This window comes from Convolutriloba macropyga, chromosome 6 (genome assembly GCF_964194025.1).
Source record: "Convolutriloba macropyga chromosome 6, txConMacr16.3, whole genome shotgun sequence".
Lineage (NCBI taxonomy): Eukaryota > Metazoa > Xenacoelomorpha > Acoela > Convolutidae > Convolutriloba > Convolutriloba macropyga.
In genome coordinates this window covers 39,141,976-39,159,819 of record NC_134473.1, presented here as the reverse complement: position 1 = coordinate 39,159,819, position 17,844 = coordinate 39,141,976, and the positions used below count along the sequence as shown (strand labels likewise).

Here is a 17,844-nt window from a genome sequence, read left to right as displayed (position 1 = left end):
TGTGCTGTATAACAATTAACACATAATTTGTATGCGAGGGTCATAAAGATCGCCCGCTGGTTGCAAATAGATTTAAATTCTGTTTAAAAGCAAGTTCTGTTTAAAATCATAAGCAGATGATATAATGATGTTAACTCATAACTTAAAAACGACTACATACAATTTCGAGCAGTCTCTGAATGTGACATCTTAGTATCATGAAAGTCATCGCCTGATGCTTAGTCACCCAAAGAAGGAATTTACCTTTCCTTGAAAAATCTTAATTCTGAGAGTATAAAAACAACAAATTGTTAGTTCTGGTATGCTGTTTTGGACGTTTGTTTTGGTAGGTGTGTTCCACGCAGTCAGTCTGAATGGTGCTTTGCCCAGAAGTATGCAGAGAGGATAGGTCACGTGATGCCAATGAAGCTATTCGGAACATTTCACACCTACTCCTCATCCTCCCTCTCTCTCAAACCTCTTCAATTAGTTCCTCTTATCGTACTCCTCTACTCAAAACTATCACTCACAACTCGCTCTGCGTTCTACTGATCTTTTTAATGTCAAAGGCAAACTTTGGGCTATCTTTGGGTCTAACCCATTATAATTTCCCATGAAATTATAGCCCCACATTATGGCAATATTTACGGATTAACTGTAATTGTCAAGAGGGTATACGGTATACGGTCTATGCCCACCAGTAAGTGGGGTGGGGTGGATTATAATGGAGGTAAAGACCCGAAATTTTACCTCCAGTGATAGAGGTAAATATTTTATTACCAGGATTTTAGTTCCAGTGACCAATTTAGCTGATAGGGTGATAGGGGCTGTAGTGTGAGAGAGCAATTTTTTAAAAACCTGATTGATTCATCTTTTGTTTGTACTTCTTCTACAAGTTATTCGACTTGAACTGTTGTTTTAAAACTGTTAGTGTCTATCAATTAATGATGCTATTTGAAAGTATTGTACTTTACATTAGAAAAAAATTTTGTATTAGATTAGAATGTTTTTCTTTCATTATTGGTAACGGACACAGCACGTTAAAGGTTTAGTTTCCGCTTGACAATCCTACCCTGTTTTTGCCACAGAATTATCAGTGAGTTCGAAAACTAGGAAGTTAAAGTTTATAGAAATTACTTTTAACATACGCAAGCCCGAACGATTTTTGCGTCGCATAGTTGAACGTGAACGAAGTTAATTTGATGTGCTGTTTATTTTTCTTTAACTTTATTATTTTGCAGTCAGTCAGTGCAGGCAACCTTGTTCAGTCAATAAGAGCAGCATTTCAGAGGAATTGGATTCCAATAACATAAACTAAGGGAATTCCACGGTTAATAGTACCAAAAATGGAGTCAAACTGTTAAATTTTTTGTCTTTATTTATCAGTATTTGGTTGTTTTTTTTTATCACGGCGTTAATTAGCTGGTCAAATAATTCAATATCTATCTTCTAATTGGTATTTAGGGATGAATCGTTTAAAGTTCAAGTCTTTTCTCTGGTTAAACCCCTTCAACGTTCCTTTTTAGAATCATCCTGCTATTCAACAATTGCAATGTAGTTTTTACACAGGATTGCAAATGATTCCGATCGCAAGTAGTTGGTGCAGATAAGTTACTTGCGAACACTGCCTAACACTAATTGGACTCCTTAATGTGAAATTCTCAAATTTTTTAGACCGATGTTTCTGATTGCTCGGTGGTCAATTTTGTCTTGAACTCACAACGGAGCAATTTCAGAAAAGGATTCGATCTGATTTTCGCAAATATTTACCCCTGAAATCAGCCTAATTTTTACAGGGTTCTTACGGAATCGTGGCCACTCGGAGAATTACTGAGAATTACCGCTAGAGGGTAACTCAGAATCTTTTGTAACTCAATTTTGTGGAACCAAGTTGCTAATAAATGAGCTGATTTTTTGAACTAGAAATCTAAATTGAAGGTAAAATCAGAATTAAGAAATCAGTTCTTGTGAGTTTCTATGCCATAGAGCTGCTAAGAACGCTTGCCTTTAAAAAATGTTGGCTATTTTGTTGAGAATTCCTATGCTTCCCCACAATCTGTAATCGAGCGTATATGTCTTTGGATGTCGCCTTTGAAATATTAGTTCCAAGAAATCTTACTAGTTTGAGCTGCCTATTGCTTTTACGCCCCCACTCTTTTGTGTGCTTGATCAATAAGATAGAGGATTTCACTCAAGAACTTATGTGCAAGTTTTAGTCACATTTTTGCTTATTGCTAAAAACTAATCATCTGAGAGATAAAAATTGCTCAACTTGGTGCCATTTTGTCTGACCAAACTACTGACCTTTTTTGACGAACAAAGATTCCAAAACACCCCAATGCAAATTTTTTTAAGCTCAATATCAACTTACTAAATACAGTCGCGTTAAAAAATTAAACGTTAAGGATGGAATGTCACATAGTAAACTGCCTTTGCTTAAACATCATTTGGGGCATTTTTGTCCATAGGTCGAAAAGCAGAAAAATTGTCGCGATTTCGCACAGAGATTATCCAGTAGACAGTAATTTAAATAATTTTCTTTCTGCAGCACCAAGACCAGTTTCAGATCTTTTCGACTAGCTGGTAAACGTGTTGAGTTCGTCAGTCAATTTTTTTCCTTATTTTTATAGAGGCAAGATGAATTTGAACAGATTTCAGGTGCAACTCGATTTAGTGCTGCTTACGGTAAACTTCCCCACGTCTACAAAAATTTTCTCTGTAAGTAAGCTTGCCAGTTTTTTTGATCAGTTCAATCAAGCTTCTGATTATTATATGTCGATTGATTTTAAAATCTAAAGAAGCAGCAAAAATAATGTTGACAAAAAATTGCTGAAAAACTTGTTTTTTGTAAAAATGCATTTCGTTCGTTTATTTTTGTCAACGTTTGTATCTCATTAATCAACACCTGTGGCGATTATAGCATATTAATAATCTGCCAGGGTAATCAATTTTAATGCCAGATCGACCCTGGAAAAACACTTCAGCATTGGTCTACGAGTTTATCACACTATTTTATCGCCACTGTTACTAAAACTGGCGATAAAAGAGTGGTAATAAACTTGTAGTCTAATGATGGAAACAGTATTGCCACACGGTTATTATCGCCCTCGAAGTTATCATAACACCTCGGCTTTGCCTCGGAGTTTGATAACTTCTCGGTGGCGATAAAAACCGTGTGGTAATATTCCTTTTTCAATTTTACCAAACCACCGCTCATAAAATTTAAAAATTTCCAACACCATCAAAAAATCCTACGAAAAATTTGCATGAATATTTCAAATAGTTAGATCCAATTTCACATGGCAAACAGAGGTAAGATTGCACATTTTGCGTTATTCTAAGTCTAGTATATGCATCTGTAGTTTCTTTGTCCCTTCTCTGAGCAGATTTTAGAAAATAAATCGGCCCGAGGGACTTAGCCCGAACACTTTGGTAATCGCGCCCGAGTGCTGAATACAAATCTCGGGGGCTGAAATTTATGCTCTAACTTAGTGAACCAAAAGGGCAATTGTGGATCATACTCCCCAGCAAATAAAAAATTATGGATTTTTTTTAACTTCTGAGTGGGCTTCGGCGTTACATAAGTGCCTTTTATTCGATAAAACTGTAGTTCTATTCTACGTACTTGTGTGTTCTAATATAAATCACATTTTTGAGGTGATTTTCTTTTTTTTCTAAATAACAGCAGTTCGAATAACAATGAAAGAATATCTAGTTTGGTACTAAGTTGGGGCAAAAAATTGGAAGATTTGGCGCCAAAATTTTAGTAAATTTATAAAGCAAATGCTATATAAGCAACTAATTAAAAATTGCTTTATTTCAGCGTGCTTCAGTTTTTAGTCGGCGAGGAATTTAGTGCCCTGACACGAAGGCGCTTGCGCCCGAGTGCTGGGCATGAACCCCAAGGAGGACTATAACCAAAAGGTATAAAACGGTTGACTTTCATTTGAAATTGAAGTTAAGAGTACAGTTTTGCAGATTAGTGAACGCAAAAACTTTTCTTTTAAAAAATATACAAGAGTTGGAATAAACAAATCGTCTCCGATAGCGAAACGCCGATTATTTGTAGTGGTTTGATTCAATTGTCAAATGTCAAATTTCTAACTAACTCTAATTTGGTTGGGGGCGCAAAGTTTGGGGCAAAAAATAGGCTTTTACTTCCTCAAGTCTGAGTTCAATCTTTCAAACAAAGCTTTCTGCCTTGAAGCTTTAGTGACCAATGAAATCGTACCCTGGGTTCTCTATTATTTGCTTTTAAAGCTGGACTCCTAGGGCTCCTCAAGCAAAAACTTAAGCGCCCTAAAACTGGGGTGTTTGCAAACCCGCTATCAACAACGCCCGAGAGTCTTAGGTAGAGTAAGATTATTTATGTTCTTCTTTAAAAAAATAACTTGGTCAGAAAATCAAAAAGGCAGGGATTCTCCAAATTATTGCACTCCTAATTATAATCAGGATTTGCAAATTTAAGTTCAGAATTCTTGAGATGGTTTTGCTTCAATTGAGAAAAACACTGATAGAAGAGGCACATTATTTCAGGAAACTGAACCCAGTGTTATTCTGAAAAACATTTTTTTCAGATGTTTTTTTGGCGCCCAAGAGCTCTAATTGGCTTAGGTTTCCCAGAACTATTATCTAACATATAGTTGAGAACATTTTTGCTTAGCTGGCATAAATTAGTCGCCTTAGTTAGTTGCCTTCGCTCATTTATGAAACCCCACTTTTGACACTTTCGCAACTGATAGCAACAAAATTACTAGCATCAAACTAATCATCTGAGCTCAGATGCTATCTGGTTTAGAGAGAGTTTACTATTTTTAACCTTTGTTCTCTAATGTAACGAAGTGACTTTTAAGTGCTGATTAATTTAGTATACGTCTATGATTCGGAGCTAAAAATTTTGCGATCAATTTCAAGTTTAACTTCCAACATGGCAACCTGTGAAGCTAAACCATCTGGTAAGAACTAAACTCCTTGTCAAAAGCCTCTGTGCGACCGATCTTCTGTTAAATCCAAGAATATATTAAATGAAATGCAAAATATGCTGATCGGCGAAAGTAAAAACACCTTTTGTTTTCTGTGGTAAAATATAACCGCTGCGTATTGAAGCGCAATGTAAAAATCAACTTTTGATCAATTTTTCAGTAATGATTAAGGGACTCTGCTTGAAGTCACTGAGAACTTCTGGCGTTTATCGAGAACCGCGAAGCGGTTCGAGATATTAAGTCAGAATTTCGAAGTGACTTCTGCAGAGTCACTTAACCATGCTTAAAACACGAAACGCGCACGTTTTAAAATGACAAAAGTCAACGAAATTCAGCTTCTGGCTAAGTAGCAATTTCTGGCATTTTAAAATTTGTGGTCCACCTTTTCACTGTGGTCTACATTAGTCGCTAATTGAAGTACAATGGCGTAAAAATGGTGACAGTTTTGATTAGATTCACTTGATAAATTTTACGCATTGCGCTATACTCCAAAAGCTGTACTCCGCTGAACTTCTGGTGTTTATGAAAGACCGCTTAATGCTTGGTTGAAAATGTGAGACCAAAAATTATAGTTTCGAGGTTCCGTCAGCAGCGGGGGCACAGTCTTTCCTAAAACCTGTCATTCGTTACTCTTAAAAACCAATTAATTTTTCACCATGCTTCAAGCAATTTTATTTTCTTGAACCGTAGACTTCAGACATGCTGAAACAAGCGCTTGCTGTAGATAATTTTCCACTTTTAGTTACCGAGCACGTGCCATTGTATAGTTTTTCTTTATTGGCATATGCGTTTGGAGGTTCAACTGCGGGGGGACACAACGGAAAAGAGCCCATGCTTTTGATGATCTGAAGTTCGAAAAGATTGTAAGCAAAAACTGCATAGATCATCAAATTCATTTTTAGGTAAACGTATTGACGTAGTTGAGATGTATTCTTTCAAAAACGTTGTGACGTATTTTCACATCTATTTTTGTTAGCAAAATTAGCAGACATTCATGTCTTATAATGATTTTCTCTCTAGGAAATCCAGAACATTAATTTTCATTGACACCATCAGCACGCACTCCAACTTATAAATAGCTTGTGAATTTGACGAAGAACAAACACATTCTAAAATTGTCTATTTTTAACGCCTGCTCGCCCAATTTTTACAGGAAAAGTTTGGATCTATCCTGTTTCGGCCCGGCTGCTTAGTGGGCATATAAAATTTACAAGCCCCAGGCACACGTTCTGTTTTTACTGAGTAAATTGTTATATGACAATCTAGAAAATATAATTGGGGTCATAAATAACGCCAAGGGGCCCGGACTGAGTAGGTCCGAAAGTTTGTTTGACAAGGAAAGCTTTGCACCACCCAGCTCACGTCAGTGGTTTCAATTCTGTCCGGCTAACACGTTTTGCCGTGAGCGTTTGAGAATTGTATAATCTGCTTTACTGCAGGTTACTGTTGCATTAATTAATACTCGAATAGTTCAAATGACTGTAAAAGACCCGAATATTCTATATCAAAAGTAAACCAGTTCATTGAAAACCTATCGTTGAGAATCTGATGCTATACTAAAGTTGACTTTGTAACCTGTACACACTTGGGCACTTGGGCAAACTCATTTAGTGGTAGGGATGAATTCGAGTACGAGTTACATTAAGAGTTTAGCTTCGTTTATGATATTTACGTGTTAATTCCAACTGAATATGTAGACACAAACCAACTGGACTTTGATTTGGAAGTAACATTGACTTTTGCCGGCTATGGTTTTCTAGCTCTACTATTTAATATAAATTCGAATGCAGTTGATTATTCAATAAGTACAACTCCACTACAATTAGCACAGTCGGATCTTTTCTGTTTGCCCCCCCCCCCCGCACAGCTTAGTGGGCCCATATTATTTGCAACCCCCAGACGCACGAGCCATATTTTTACATATTGATTTACTGTGTAATTACACGTGCTCTGTAAATGAAAGTTGCATAACGCACTGGGGCACAAACGGAAAAGATCCGCGAAGTCTTTACTTTTTGACCGTATTCAACGCTTTAAGAAATTATTTTAATAAATTACGATACATTTATGAAATTATGGAGGTAACAGATGTCAACTTTATTTGTTAGAGGTGCTTGCACGTTATGGGTTGCTTGCACAATATCCCTATTTGTTGCAATTATGGTATCCAACAGTCGATTTTCAACATGATTTAACTGTAAAAGATCTGCTGCAGTTTTCAGTTTCTGTTCTCACATTTCACTGTCCTTTTGAACGTAACGAAAAGTTTCTATCGATAAGAAAAAATTCGATATGATTTAGAGTTAACGCTTCGTAAAGACATTTTAAAACATCCGCCTAATATGTTCCGGTTTTTTAAGTTGACCCCGGCACCGCGTTTGCGATTAACGTTTTAAATTAAAGGAGCAACTTCAATTTTCAAATTTCCTATTGCTCAATTGGTTATAAATGTCGCCAAGAGATCTATGTCTCATCAGTACCTCTGGATTTTGCCTTTGTATGCATTTTGCAACTCAGTTTTTGTAGTTTGCGATAAAGGTTTTTTAGCTGACTTTTTCATTGGCTTTTCATCTAATTCAAACAAAATTGAAAAAATTTGTGTGCTCGTTAATTGATGTGGTATTTTGATTTCTCATTCGTCTGTCATAATAAGTCTATCAGATGTGGCCTTCTTGCGTTCCAAAAATGCGAATTTTAAATTGCTCACTGTCTAAATGTCTCGGAGGGATAAATTCACTAAAGATGCATTGCTGAAAAAATAATGTTGTGGAGCTTAGCCTCTAAGTAAACTGTTTCCGCTGTTAGTACAAAGGACCTGGCTTGTTTCTTGTTTGTTATATTGAGAATTGAGTTTTGGTACAAAGATATTGTGAATGAGAAACACAGGAACACTATATTACGAATTAAAAGAAAATTGAACAATTAATTTTGAAAAAAAACGGGTTAGAAAAAAATTCACACTATACGTAACTTTTCCCCAGTATTCCTAATGACTGCGCACTCTCAACTTGAGCACTCATTCGTACATAGGTGTAATTGGCGTGTTAGTTTTCGTAACTTCTCATACGTCGCTTGGTCATCAACTTTGTGTCGAGTTTTGTTCAATTGTTTACAGATGATAAGAAAGAGGAAATGCGATGGTCTCGCATGGGAATTTTGAGGGAAAAAGAGGAGCCTAACTTAATAAACGATGAGCTGGTTGTGTACACAAAATATGCAGATGAGAAATTCTTTGACATGCCCGATCACCCAGGTTTGTTCAGGACAAATAAAAATTCTGATTATTCAGTTAACCAATAAAGAAAAGCATCATGGCTCTAATATAAATTCAGTATCCATTAATTGTTTTATGACGTCCTCTTGTTAATGAATGTTTCATTTTACTTATTGAGTACAGAAAATATGGATAACATAAAAGTGACCATAGAATTTAAAGCTATTGAAATAAATTAAAGGAGCTTGAAATCTATTAAACAACCCAAATGTCAATTTTAAGAACATTAAAAAAAACTTAGAAAATGGCAGACTTAAAGAGTGGCAAAGACTGATCAAGAATTGGTCTACATGCTCGGCAATCAATTAACCAGTTTCAGATTTTGTACACCAAGCTTGATAAATACTATCTCTATAAAAACAAATCTATGATATCTGAATTAATAACGGACTGTGAAGTTAGCATTGATCATTTTTTTTAGTTTCAGCCTAATTTTTTTTAATGTAATTGACTACTCCTGTTAATTCCGGCTGTTCTTTTTTATTTCTTGAGTAATTGATTTTTAAAGCCAAATTGAATCCATATAAAGTGCAGATATAAAATAATGCAAAATTTGCTAAACTGAAGAAACTGTTAAAGTCCAGACGTTGCTTTCGTCATTTGCATGATTTCAAAAAATAATACAGCTCAGCTGAGACAGAAATTTTTACATTTCAAAAGTTTCTTGCAGCTCCGTCTTTTGTTGCATTTCAAGAACCAAAGCATAAAAAAATGAAGACAAAAGTTTGCATTAGAAAAAAAGCTATTTTTGCTCGAAAACCATAAGCAATTTGAATTTCTGACAACAAAAATGGTCCAATTAAAGGAAAGAGACCCGAATAATTGATACTGATAGCCTGACTGGCGGGTTTTCTGAAAAAGAGAGAATCAGGAACGAATTAAATTATTAACTTTAAAAACCTGCAGCTCAATTAAACGATGTGCAACGGAAAAAAATTACCCAGGAATTGATCATCTTAACCATTATTCATCATAATAGGCAAAAAATCGTCTTGAACACATTTTCTCTAAATGACGAATCAACAACAAAAGCGTGTCGAAAAGCTTGCAAAACGATCCAACAAAGTTCACCAATTTATGAAATGGATTGAGTACTTCACTAATGGTATAATTGTATAATCTGCTTTACTGCAGGTTACTGTTGCATTACTTAATACTCGAATAGTTCAAATGACTGGGTAAAGACCCGAATATTCTATATCAAAAGCAAACCATTTCATTGAAAACCTATCCTTAAGAAGCTGATGCTGTACTAAAGTTGACTCTGTAACTTGTACACACATGGGCATCCTGATTTAGTGGTAGGGGTGAATTCGAGTACGAGTTACAGTCGTAGTTTACCTTCATTTATGATATTTACGTGTCAATTCCAACTGAATATGTAGACACAAACCAACTGGACTTTGATTTGAAAGGAACATTAATTTTTGCCGGCTATGGTTTTCTAGCTGTACTATTTAATATAACTTCGAATGCAGTTGATTATTCAATAAGTACAACTGCACTACAATTTTACTGAAAAAAAACGGGTTAGAAAAAATTTCACACTATACGTAACTTTTCCCCAGTATTTCTAACAACTGCGCACTCAACTTGAGCACTCATTGGTACATAGGTGTAATTGGCGTGTTAGTTTATGTAACTTCTCATATGTCGCTTGAGTACAGAAAATATGGATAACATAAAAGTGGCCATGGAATTTAAAGCTATTTAAATAAATTAAAGGAGCTTGAAAACTATTAAACAACCCAAATGTCAATTTTAAGAACCTTAAAAACCTTACAAAAATGGCAGATTTAAAGAGTGGCAAAGATTGATCGAAAATTGGTCTAGATGCTCGGCAATCAATTAACCAGTTTTAGATTTTGTTCACAAATCTTGATAAATACTATCTCTATAAAAACAAATCTATGATATCTGAATTAAAAACGGACTGTGAAGTTAGCACTGATCATTTTTTTAGTTTCAGCCTAATTTTTTCAAAAGTAATTGACTGCTCCTGTTAACGCCGGCTGTTCTTCTTTATTTCTTGAGTAATTGATTTTTAAAGCCAAATTGAATCCATATAGGGCGCAGATACAATATAAATAATGCATAATTTGCAAAACTGAAGAAACTTAAAGCTCAGACGTTGCTTCCGCCATTTGCATGATTTCAAAAATTATTACAGCTCAGCTGAGACGGAAATTTTTACATTTCGAAAGTTTCTTGCAGCACCGTCTTTTGTTGCATTTCAAGAACCAAAGCAAATAATAAATGAAGACAAAAATTTTGCATTAGAGAGAAAGCTATTTTTGCATGAAAACCATAAGCAATTTGAATTTTTGACAACAAAAATGGTCCAATTAATGGAAAGAGACCCGAATAATTGATACTGATAGCCTGACTGACCAGTTTTCTGAAAAAGAGAGAATCAGGAACGAATTAAATTATTAACTTTAAAAACCTGCAGCTCAATTAAACGATATGCAACTGATCGCTTGGAAAAAATTTTACCCAGGAATTGATCACCTAAACCATTATTCATCATAATAGGCAAAAAATCGTTTTGAACACATTTTCTCTTTCTAAATGACGAATCAACAACAAAAGCGTGTCAAAAAGCTTGCAAAACGATCCGAAAAAGTTCACAATTTATGAATTGGATTGAGTACTTCACTAATGGCTCTGGCCACCAGAAAAACTCCGCCCAGAATTTCTTGTTTTTGAGGCGGAGCAAGTCCGACAAATCCAAAATAAACCTAAATTTGTCGAATTTTGAACTTAAAAAAAACAAATTAAAATAGTAGCAAAACTATTTTTTTTAAAATTACTCTCGAACGAAGTTTGAAGCGATTAGTGTAAACGTGCTTGTTTTTTAATGCAAATATTTTGCGTGACCAGTTTTGCGCATTGTTTTATAACATTCTGTGACTTTTAAGTGACTTCTTCATTTTGGGTAATTTCATTTTCTCTCATTCTGAAATGCAATTTTCTATTAATATAAAAGTTATTGTTAGCTGTTGAATTGCAATGCGGTTGGAGCTAAGAGGTTAAGATTGCTGGCTGCTATTCTGAAGGTTCGAACCACTATCAGTTCAATGTTTTTAAACCCAAAAAAAAATACACCCTTAAATTAATTACGTCCCGCCTGTCCCTCAAGAGCAATTCATCCAACGATAGTCCGTTTATGTTTGAAGACGCCAATTGTACTCCCAATTACCTTCACAAGTCATTTTTTCATATAAACAAAGACAAAGACTTCAGTCAGCTGATTTTTTGGCACGGGCATGTGGATCCAGGTACGGTATTCATGGCCATGAAAAGTGTTTTTTAGACCTACGACTAAGGTATGATCCAGACACTTCTGAGCTCTCGATTTCAAAGAGATTTATCGCAATTTGCTGATAATATATTTTAGCATTGATAATGACTTGGGGACGTCCCTGTCAAAATATAGTGTTAGCTCATTGACACTGCTCGCCTATTTTGAAAAACAGCACTAAATAATGGCCGCATCATACATGACTTGTAACTAAAAAACGCCTGCAATATCCATGATTATGGTACCTTGCTCCAGATTCTCTTAAAGCAATCTAAAAAATGCAGCCCACTGAAACCTTTATCTCTGCTTTCCTGAGAATACAATTTGTGAATGTAATTGGGAATGTAACTGATGTCTTCGATGAAAAAAGTATTTTTTGCTCTTATAGTAAGTTGCCTTTTTCAACTCTAATTTTTACTCAACAGAACGACTGTTTTCTTGTCCTCCTAAATTTTATTTTTAACATTGGTGGCGTGAGAGGGCAATGAATGAAGTCCTTCCGCTTTTACAAATTGAGCAGTATGTTTTTGGATTGTTTTAAACCTTGTAGGAATGTCTGGTTTTCGTTGTTTTGTTATTTATAAGTCAAAAATATTTTCCAAAGCTCATTTTTTGCCTAGTATGACGAACGCTAGCGTGATCAATTTTTGTGTAAACAGTTTTTTTTCAAACAATTGGTTGCGTATCGTTTTATTGAGTTACTGGCTATTGAAGGTAGTAGCCTATTTCATACCTGAACTTGCAGGCTCTTAGCTGCTCTAATTTTCCGCCTACACAAAAAACAACAATTTTCCTGTCCTTTAAAAATCTAACCAAATTTTTTACTTATATTTACCGCAAAAACATCGTGTTATATAAACGGGCGATCACAACTTTTAACCCAATCTCTGAGAAAAAGGTGCAAATAATGTTTAATGTCCAGTTATTTTTGTCCCTCGCTGTTTTTCTCTCTGCCGTGGAATTTCAATGTGATATTTCTCAGAGCTTCAAACGCTTTTTCAGATGCGAACAGGCTTACAAATAGTTTTTGTTATCGAGGAAGATTTGGTTTAGTTATAGATGAAAAAGGTTGATGATCTTAAGGCAACTTTACAATAGGCATTGTGATTGATGACTATTGTGAAAAAAATAATTCTTCAATCTGTCATTATCAACAAATTTAATTACAAGTTTTCTTTATAACAACTGAAAGCTCTTTGTTTTGAATCAATTCATACTTAATGTTTTTTTTGCAGATGATAAAAGCTTTGTTATTGCTTATTCACACAACATTAAAACATAAGAACTGCGACGGAACGACCCAAGACTTTTAATTTTAAATTGGGAAATTTTTTGAATGTGAGCTACTTATGAAGAATTTCAATTCTATTTGTCCAATCAAACTATAACACAAAAATATACAATGTTGGAATGAAAACTTGTCGGATCAAAAAGTGGGCAACATGTGTGGCCTGATTTTTCGTTTTAGCAACCGTTTTGAAAATTGGACTGAAGAAAGTACGAAACACATATTAAATGGCGTTGAAAACGTTTATTTGTTTTAACTTTAAAAATAACGGAGTGAGGGAAGAAGAACGGCTGAATCAAGATCTCAATCTAAACAATTTCCGTAAAGAATCCAGCGAAAGAATCCAACACATTGTTCTGTTAGCATTGAATTTTATAGAGAACTACTACGATTCTACACTTTGTTAAGGAAGATCTTTCAGGCAAGTCGCCGGTGAAGAAAAAAGAGAAGCTCAAAAAGTTTAGTCCAAGGCGTGCCAGTAGCGTGGTTTCCCAGAAAGGAGGCAAGATGGCGGGGAAGGGGAGGAGGAGGAGGAAGGGCAGTGAGGAGAGTGCATCTTCACAGCCAGGGGAGTTCGTATTCCCCTTGGGTGTACAGATATGTGACAAGAAGACTGAAATGCGCATGATGCTGGTTAGTTGTCTATTTCTAGTAATCGAAACCGTTTACTCCTTTGCTCTTTGAAATTATATCCAATGGTGATAATCATAAAAAGCGTTTTTGGTTGCGTGAGTTAGCGGCAAAACGGTGATGCAAATGATCCTTAACATAAAAGTGGACTGTTGCTTGCATGAAGTTTGTACCAATTATATTAGTCCTGGCGTCTTTTTCATGCGATTTTCACTTGATAGATTTTTCGTCTGTCCCATTTGACTTTTCGTCCTTAAAAACGGAATAAACAGGTAGCACTCGGAGAGCATTAATTTCTCTCAGAGTCTTTCGACTTACTAGACTCTATTTATGCGATTCGCTGAAACTGCTTTGGAGACACAAATTTATGATATGAAGGACGGTGCTTAGACTTTGCACACCAACTTCACCCCACCCCCACCCCCCGGGTTCCACCATCAACCCCCGTACGCTAACACCACTCCTTATCAAGCTATAGCTAGCCTCCATAAACCATCGCCGTTGCCGTCGTTTGAGGGTATCTCGCCCGACGTTAGACGGGTATGTTCTTAGTCGTTAGATTTCATAAAATAGCGCGAAGGTAATCATTTTCCTTCAATTGGCGCTGGTTTGATGTGTGATAAAAAACCCAATATACAGAAGATTAACAATTCAAAATGAGAATAAGTCTTGAAACACGCGTGCTTCAAACACCTACATGACTCTACTGAAGTCGCTACGCCATTTTCGATTATTGCCAGATTTCCTCAAAGTTTATCAGAGAATTTCTTCTCAAAATGACTACGGTCTGTACTCTGTGTCTTGCTCTGGTTCTAATTGTTCTCCATCGAAGTGTGTAAAGCAATTATTGTAAACGTGAGTCTCTTTTCTTATGCAAAGTTTTCGCTTGACTGTTTTAGCGCTTTTGTTCTAGAACATTCCTTGGCTTCATGAGCGACTTTTTCACACTTTCTAGTTCTTCATTTTTGAGTGATCTAAGTTGCTCTCGTTCTGAAACAAAGTTTGTTGCTAAAATCGATTGTGAGCGAAATGAAATCAAAAACATTTTAGCTGAGTAGTTAAGATGTCAGACTGTCTATCAGGAGGACAAAGGTGCCAACCCCAGTGGGATCTATTTTTCGCACCCATAAAATATTTCTAAGCATCACCCCCTCTAAATAAAATTGCCCCGTCTGTCGTTCGAGATCAGTTCATCCGTTTTATATCGATTTATGTTTGTGTTTTGTTGCAGAATCAACTGGAGCAGGAGAAGGCCAAGTACGAGGACACCTTCAAGGACCTCAAACAACAGCAGGACCAAGTAGAGAGGGAAGAGAACGAGTTCAAGGCACTCGTAGGTAAGTGGGGGCTGTCATTACTATATCAAACACAAAACAGACTTGCACATACGGCTGCCAAGTCAGACAAACCCATTTCATTTTTGGACCACGTAGTTGGAGCTCAGGCTCCATTTACCCAACTCCAGCGGTTGAAAAGACTTTGGAAACAGAAAAAAACTTGTTTAATTGCTCTTGAACGCAAGTATTGTAGCAATTATTGATGTCGTCTTTTTTTATGTGTCTTTTTAATGCAAAACTGCAGGCTGTAAATGTGCGGATCACCGAGGGAGGAAGCAGCTGAGGAAGTAAAAATTCAAACTTTGAATGCAAACCTAATTTTTTAAATTTTTTGCTTGGTCTCAACCACTAGGCAGGTCTGACTCAAATAAATTTAAGGTAAACAAAATTAAGGAAAAGAACAAATCAGTCAGATTTACATTAACTTGGTATGTACGAAAAATTGATATACAAAACCTTATATGTCAAGGTAGACTAAGTTTTTCATTACCTTTTTTCGAGTGCTGAAAGAAAAGAGCAGGCGCAGAACTGCATGAATAATTTTTTCTTGTCAATATATCAGTCGGCATGGACTTAATTGATCCTTATATATATATATATATATATATATATATATATATATATACATATATATATATATATATATATATATATATATATATATATATATATACATAATTGCATTTTTGGCAGAAAATGAAAGTGAAAGTGTAAACTTCTTTTCACCAATTGATTGATTAACTGCTCTCAAACAAAGTTTTCTCCAATTATGTTAGTCCTGTGGTCTTTTTATGCGGTTTTTTCTTTGACGGATGTTCTGTCTGACCATAATAATTTTTTGTCCTCAAAAACGGCGGGTTAAACAAGTAAAACTTGGAAAGCATTAACTGGCTTAGCAGCTCTTGCGGAGCTATTCGGCCTACTAGTCTCTAAGCATGTAGTTCACCAAAACTGTTTGAGGAGTGAGAGTGGGTTCTTAATCTTAACATTTTACCCTCTGAGTCACCCCCTCAGTCACCTAGCGGTAAAGTTACAAAAATTCACCGCTTAACTGAGTGGTGAAAATACATAAAGTCACTGCTTAGATAAAAGTGTCGTAATGATGTAAATTTAGTTGGAAAATTTAGGGGGGTAAAACGATATAAGATGGGGGGGCAATGGGGAGTAAAGGAGGAATTGTCAGATTTTACCCCCCCCCCCTAAAATTGTCCCCTAATCCTACATCTTTTTGACACTATGTAATTTTACCACTAGAGTAAGCGGTGAGCTTACAAAAAATCACCACATTTCACCGTTAAAATTTGTAATTTCACCGCTAAAAATCCCAAGTCTTAAAAAATTCAACGCGCAGGTCGCCGCAAAATTATGTACGAGGTTTGCAGTGAAAAAAAACTTCACCGCTTATCTTACATATTTTTCCAATTTTTTCTCGACACAGGGAGAGTGGGGAGGCGCGATCAAGCATTGGGTGAGTGTTGGGGTGGGTAGGGGGTAATCGTCATGTGGAGGAGGCTGGGCGGGTAGAGGGTGTCTGCACCAGGCAATTTTTTACTACATCCATAGCCTGATTTATGTAATTCACTCGCATTCACCGCTTATCTTACAAAATTTTACGTCTTACAAAATTTCACCTCTTATCTAGCATATTTTTTGGGTTGAATGACGGTGACCCTCGACTTTGACTGCTCACCCTGCCACCCCTGATGCTAGCATCCCTAAGCACCAGCGAGCTCAGGAAAGCTGTAACGAAATTTCAATGTGAGATACAGCAAAAATGATTTCTACCTAATTTCAAGTTTGCTTTGGTCCACTTGAATTAACTTTTCCGTTACTCCTTTTGTCTTTAAAATTTCACAAAAGAATTTTTAAGGTCAGGGTATGCTACAGAAATGTGTATGCTACAGTGTTGAAAAACACGCTGTTTTGAGTTTGTCAGAAAAGTTGCTATTTCCTCAATACATAGAACATGAATTTTTTTAACCCATATGACACAAAGCTATTGATACAGTCGGTTTCGGGTTCTCACAAGATTTTCAATGAAAGATAGCGATAGCTTGATAAAATGTGAAGTTTGTCCATTTTTTATCAAAAGTTTAGAAGCGGCTTCAGTTCACTCAATGTGACTTTAAACCTATTTTTAATTGCTCTCGAACAGAGTTTGTAGCAATTATTGTGTTTGTGCCTTTTTTCAGCTAAACATGTGCTTTTGCGTTCTTTCTTTTGAGTTCAATTATTCATTTACTTTTTCACGCTTGATTTTGTTTGCGGTTATTGAAATGAACTCAGTTGCTAAAATAAAACCGATTCAGAGAGAGGACATTTTTTAGCTCGTGTAGCTCAGTGATTACTGTCCAGGACTTTCACCCGGACTGATCCCTAGTCAGAAATTTTTGCATCATAATTGTTTCTCCAGCCTATGCCCCCTGTAATGCAATTTGTCCGATGATAGTCGGTTTGTCTTTGGCGGTTCAAATAAAGTGTTTTCATTGAATGGAAAAGTTATTGCTTCTGTTAACATCAGCTTAGTGTTTAATGTCAAGACGTTAACACTAAATTTAACACTTAATTCAGATCATGACCCAGAGGTTCTCGTTAACCCCTAGTCAGAAGTGTTTGCACCATTAAATTTTTCTAGCATTGTCAACCATTCAAGAGCTATTTGTCCGACGTTAGTTGGCGTTTGTTTGATCTTTGAAAAAAACGAACTATGTTAATTTTTAATTGCTCTCAAACAGCGTTTGCGGCAATTGCTTTAGTGCTACGATCTTTTCATGCAATTTTTTGCTTCACTGATTTTTTGTCTGATGTTTATGGTTAATCGTCCCGAAAGACGGGAGAAAAAGGTATCGCCCTTAGGGCAATGAATTTTCTTAGATCCTTACAGCTTGTTAGTTTAGTCTCTGATTATTGCGATTCATAGAAGCTGTTTGAGACATAACTTTATGGTGCGAAGGGGCAGTTCCTAGAACTTGACTCCCCATACTTCACCCCCCCCCCCCACACACACACACACACACACACCTCTTCGCGACCTCTCCACCTCATTTTAC

The 17,844-nt window shown here is 36.0% G+C and overlaps 1 protein-coding gene across 3 annotated transcripts in view; it reads left to right on the top strand.

Annotated features, from left to right (window-relative positions):
* Window positions 1–4,758: 4,758 nt before the first annotated feature.
* The window catches only part of LOC142340968 (coiled-coil domain-containing protein 42 homolog), a 42,300-nt gene continuing 29,214 nt past the window's right edge, over window positions 4,759–17,844 (top strand). Inside the window, exons 1-4 of one of the 3 annotated variants that reach the window (XM_075391771.1) lie at window positions 4,759–4,934; window positions 8,077–8,214; window positions 13,249–13,460; window positions 14,689–14,794. In XM_075391771.1, coding sequence (XP_075247886.1) covers window positions 4,907–4,934; window positions 8,077–8,214; window positions 13,249–13,460; window positions 14,689–14,794 — 484 coding nt within the window. In that variant the 5' untranslated portion in view covers window positions 4,759–4,906. The remainder of the gene's footprint in view (window positions 4,935–8,076; window positions 8,215–13,248; window positions 13,461–14,688; window positions 14,795–17,844) is intronic. The other 2 variants (XM_075391769.1, XM_075391770.1) reach the window with 2 other exon arrangements.